Source organism: Penaeus vannamei, chromosome 15, assembly GCF_042767895.1.
Source record: "Penaeus vannamei isolate JL-2024 chromosome 15, ASM4276789v1, whole genome shotgun sequence".
Classification (NCBI taxonomy): Eukaryota; Metazoa; Arthropoda; class Malacostraca; order Decapoda; family Penaeidae; genus Penaeus; species Penaeus vannamei.
In genome coordinates, this window is record NC_091563.1 from 2,599,427 (window position 1) to 2,604,426 (window position 5,000).

General features: G+C 48.8%; 1 protein-coding gene across 3 annotated transcripts in view; it reads left to right on the plus strand.

The window, feature by feature from the left end:
* The window catches only part of LOC113815791 (serine/threonine-protein kinase Nek8), a 48,866-nt gene that overhangs the window by 11,646 nt on the left and 32,220 nt on the right, over positions 1-5,000 (plus strand). For 2 of the 3 annotated variants that reach the window (XM_070130287.1, XM_070130289.1), the window contains exons 4-6: positions 1,489-1,665; positions 3,199-3,415; positions 4,709-4,865. In XM_070130287.1, coding sequence (XP_069986388.1) covers positions 1,489-1,665; positions 3,199-3,415; positions 4,709-4,865 — 551 coding nt within the window. Of the gene's footprint in view, positions 1-76; positions 108-1,488; positions 1,666-3,198; positions 3,416-4,708; positions 4,866-5,000 lie in introns of those variants that run through there. The other variant, XM_070130290.1, reaches the window with a different exon arrangement.

Below are 5,000 nucleotides of genomic sequence, written 5' to 3' on the forward strand. Positions count from 1 at the left end.
TGGGTTTAGTGGAGGATGGAGGTGGAGGGGTAGAGGTGGTGGAGGTGGAGGCGGAGGAGGTGGTAGAGGTGGAGGTGGAGCTGTACCTCTGTGGACCGGGGGAAAAGGTGGGTTTGGAAAGGGTGGATGAGGTGGCTGGGTTTAGTGGAGGTGGAAGTGGTGGTGGTAGAGGTGGTGGAGGTGGTGGAGATGGATGGAGGTGATGGTGGTGGAGATAGATGGATGAGTAGAGGTGGTGGTGGTGTGTGTGTATGTGTCTGCATGTGTGTGTATAGAGAACATTTTTTTCTGCATCTCACGATAAAGATAAGTATATATATTATGGAAAATGATAAGACTCTACTTCCTCTATCCTTGCAAAGTTTATAATTGTTTTTTTCTCCACTTTCCTTTCATAACATGACACCGATATCATCAATACTTATTGTTATTGAATCAGCATCTGATCACTGTAAGAAAATAATATAAGTATGAATGCAGAAAACAAGCAAATAGGAATAGTGTTTTTTAAGACTGTTGATTGGATAAGACATTTGGTGAATGAAGCCCTCTTTCTCTCCTCTGCTCCTCTCTTTCTCTCCCTCTTTCTCCTTTTCTTCCTTTTGCTCCTTCCTTACTTTCCCTTTTTCTCCTCTCTTACTCTCCCTCTTATTCTTCTCTTTCTCACTCTTACTCCTCTCTGATTCTCACTCTTATTCCTCTTTCTCATTCTTACTCCTCTCTTTCTCCATACTTATTCCTCTCTCTTCCCTCTTCCTCATTTTCCCTCTCCCCTCCCCCCTCCCTCCCTCTCCTTCCCTCTCACTCCCTCCTCCTCCCACTCCCTCCCCTCTCCCCTTCCTCTCCCTCTCTCCCCTCTCCCTCCCTCTCCCTCCCTCTCCCACCCCTCCCCTCCCCTTCCCCTCTCCCTCCCTCTCACTCCCCCTCCCAACTCCTCCCCCTCCCCTCTCCTTCCCTCTCCCTCCCTCTCACTCCCATCTCCCTCCCTCTCCCTCCCTCTCACTCCCCTCCCCCTCCCTCCCCTCTTTCTCCCTCTCCCTTCCCTCCCTCTCACACCCCCTCTCTCCCTCCCCCTCCCCACTCCTCCCCCTCTTCCCTCTCTCACACCCCTCTCCCTCCCTCTCATTCCCCTCTCCCTTTCCTCCTCTCTTCCCTCTCCCTCCCCTCTCCCTCTCTCTCACTCCCCTCTTCCTCCCTCCCCCTCCCTCCCCTCTCCTTCCCCCCTCCCTCTCCCTCCCTCCCTCCGACTCCTCTCTCCCTCCCTCCCTCCCTCTCACACCCCTCTTTCTCCCTCTCCCTCCCCTCCCACTCCCCTCTCCCTCCCTCTTCCCCCCTCCCTCTCCCTTCCCTCTCACTTCCCTCCCCTCCCCCCTCCCCCTCCCTCCCTCCCACTCCCCTCCCTACCCTCTCTCCCTCCCTCCCTCCCACCCCTCCTCTCCCCTCCCTCTCACTCCCTCTCAACACCCCTCTCTCCCTCCCTCCCACCAGGTCCTAAGCGCCCACTCGGCCTCGGAACAGGTGTCAGTGAGGGAGTTCTTCAGCGCCCTCATCAACGCCCACGTCGACAAGACGCTCATGAACGCCCGTCTCGATTTCCTGGCCGCCCACCCCGCCCACGACGAGCACGGGGCCATCATCGCCTTGCATCTGAACGAGCTGTTGGGCGTGAGTTTTTTTTTTTTATTATTATTAATTAATTTTTTGTTTTGTTTTGTTATTTTTTATTTTCTTTTTTTTTCTTTTTTATGTTTTCTTCTGTTTTTTCTATTTTTATTTTGTTATTTTTGATTTTGTTTTTTTATTTTCTTCTGATTTGTTCTATTTTTGTTTTGTTATTTTGTTATTTTTTATTTTGTGTTTTTCTTTTTTTTCTTTTTTTATTTATCTCTTATTTTTATTCATTTTCGAATTTTTGTTTATTCTTATTTTTATTTTCATTCTGTTAATTTTTAAATTTATCTTTTATTCTTATTTATTTTTCTATTTTTGTTTATTTTTGTTTTATTTATTTTCATTTTTTTTATTTTTTTTATTTATCTTCTATTTTTTATCTATTTTTGTTTATTTTTATTTTATTTATTTTTGTTTTTTTTCTATTTACTTTCATTTGTTTTCCTATCTATTTTTTGTTTATGTTTATTCTATTTATTTATCTATTTATCTTTTTTATTTCTATTTGTTTATTCATTTATCTTTTATTTTATTGTTTATTTTTATTCATTTTTTTGTTTATTTTTATTTATTCATTTACTTTTATTTGTATCTATTTATTCATTATTTATTTTTATGTATTTATTAATCTATACTTTTATCTATTTATTAATTTCTTTATTATTATTATTATTTTTTAGTAAGAATGCTGTGGTGTTAGTCCCGGGTGTGTGTGTGTGGAATAAGAAGATGGCTAATTATTGTGCAAATATTGCTAATAATAATGTTTATTACCCTTCTCCCGAACCCTCCCTCCACTCCCACTCTCTCTCCCCTCTCACCTCTCCCTCCTATCCTCACTCCACTCCCCTTTAACTCCCCTCTATCCCTCATCTCCCCTCTTTCCTCTTTCTTCCTTCCTCCCCCTCTCCCCTCTCTTAAACCTCCTTATTCGACCCCTCCCTCCCTCCCTCCCTCTCCCCTACCCCCTTCTCAACCTCCCCCACAATGTGACCCTCACTCTAAACCCCTCTATTGAACCCCCTCTTCCCTTCCTCCCTTCCTCCTTTCCTCCCTTCTCTGCCTTCAACTCTATCCCCGTTCCCCCTCCCTCAACCCTCCACCCCTCGTCCTCCCTCCCTCCCCTCCAATCTTCTTTCTTCCCCTCTCCCTCCCTCCCCTCTCCCTTCCACTTCTTTCTTCCTCTCTCCCTTCCACTTCTTTCTTCCTCTCTCCCTTCCATCTTCCTCTTCCTCTCCCTCCCTCCCCTTCACCCTTCTTTTTCCCCCCTCCCTCCCTCCCTCCCTCTCCCTTCCATCTTCCACTCTCCCTCCTCCTTCTCCCCCTCCCTCCCTTCCTCTTCCTTCTCCCCTCCCTCCTTCCCCCTTCCTTCTCCCTCCCTCCCTCCCACCATCCTCCCTCCTTACCTCCCTTTCCCCCCACCCTCCCTCCTTCCCATCCTTCCCACCCTCCCACCCTCCCTCCACCCCCTCTCTCCCTCCCTCATTCCCTCCACCCTCCCTCCCACCCCCCTCCCCACCCCCTCAGATCCCCGTGACCCTCGCCACGGACCTCCAAGCGAGCGACATCGAAGTGGAACCTTTCGTGCCGGAAGACGGGTCAGGTCAACCGTCGATGACCTTGGGGGCGCTCTACTTTGACCTCCGGAAGCTGAAGGGGGCGCTGAAGACGGCGGGGGGCGGGGTCAAGAAGAGGACGAAGGACCTGGACAACGACTACGAGAAGATTCGTACGGTGGGGAAAGGTGAGGATGGGGGAGAAAGGAGGGGGAGAGGGGAGGATAAGGGGAGAGGGGAGGAGGAAGGTGGGGGGTAGAGGAGGGAAGAGGAGAGAAGGGAGGATAAGGGAGGAGGAAGGTGGGGAGAAAGGAGGGGGAGAGGAGAGATAAGGGGAAAGGGGGAAAGGTGAGGTTGGGGGAGAGAGGAGGGGGAGAGGGGAGAGAGGAGGATAAGGGGAAAGGGGAGAGGAGGAAGGTGGGGGAAAGAAGGGGAGGAGAGAGGAAGGGGGAGGGAGAGAGGGGAGGTTAAGGGGAAAGGGGAAAGGTGAGGTTGGGGAGAAAGGCAGGGGGAGAGGGAGAGAAGGGAGGATAAGGGGAAAAGGGAGAGGAGAAAGGTGGGGAAAGGAGGAGAGAGGAGAGAGGGGAGGATAAAGGGAAAGGTAGGGTTGGAGAGAAAGGAGGGGAGGAGAAAGGAAGGGAGAGGGGAGGATATAGGGAGGATATGGGGAGAAAGAGGGGAAGGCTGGGGAGGGAGGATGGGAGGAAGAGGGAGAAAGGAGAGGAGAGGGGAGATTGGGGGAGAAGGAAGGGAGAGAGGGGAGGTTGAGGAAGAAGGGAGGGTAGGAGGATGGATAGGAGGGGTGGGTGGGTAGGGTGGAGGGAAAGAATAGAAGGGTAAATGTGAGAGGGGAGAATAAGGGGGAGGATGGGTAGGAGGGGGAGGGGGATGAGAGAGGAGGAGGGAAAGGGGAGAAGGGAAAGATAAGGAGGGGGAGGAGGAGGGGGAGGAGGGAAGAGGGAGGAGAAGGATGGAGAGGGCAGGGGTGTGGGGTAGAAAGAGGAGGGGAAGGAGGAAGAGAAGGAGGTGAGGAAGAAGGAGGTGAGGAAGAAGGAGGAAGAAGCAGGTGAGGAAGAGGGAGCAGAGGGGAGGAGAGGAAAGAGAAGGGAAGCGAGGGGAGGAGGTAAAAGGCGAGAGGGCAAGGGAGGGAAGAAATTAATTGAATAAAGAGAGTGGTTGAAAGAGAGTGGATAGATAAGATGGCAGAGACGAAAGAGAAGGTGGATAAATAGGTGGAAGAAGGGAATATGGATTGAGGGTATTGGGAAGAGTGGATAAAGAGGGTAAATAAAAGAAGAGGAAAGGATGGGAAATATGCGAATGTTTAATATATGATTTAGACGAAGAAAACGGGCTTTATTCTTCATTAGTTCCCCCTTTAAGGCGAATTTTGAAAAAGAAAATGGAAGGTACTCAGTAGCCTTTCGTACATTCGAAACATCAACACTGACAAGGGCCTCAGCTTCATACGCTACTTACAGGTGCGTTCGGATCCGCTGTGCTATACCGGAGAAAGGAAGACGATGCCATGGTCATCATTAAGGAAATAAATATGCTAGAGCTGTCCGCGTCCGAACGACAGATGGCTCTCAACGAATGCAACGTCCTAGCCATGCTCGACCATCCGAACATCGTCAGGTGCGGCCAATATTTTCCTATCATTTTTTCTTTCTTTCTTTGATTATTGCATTTATTGATTTTGATTACTAATCTATTCATTATCTTTATAAGTATTAATTATCTGTTATTATTTCTAATTTATTGCCTTTCATT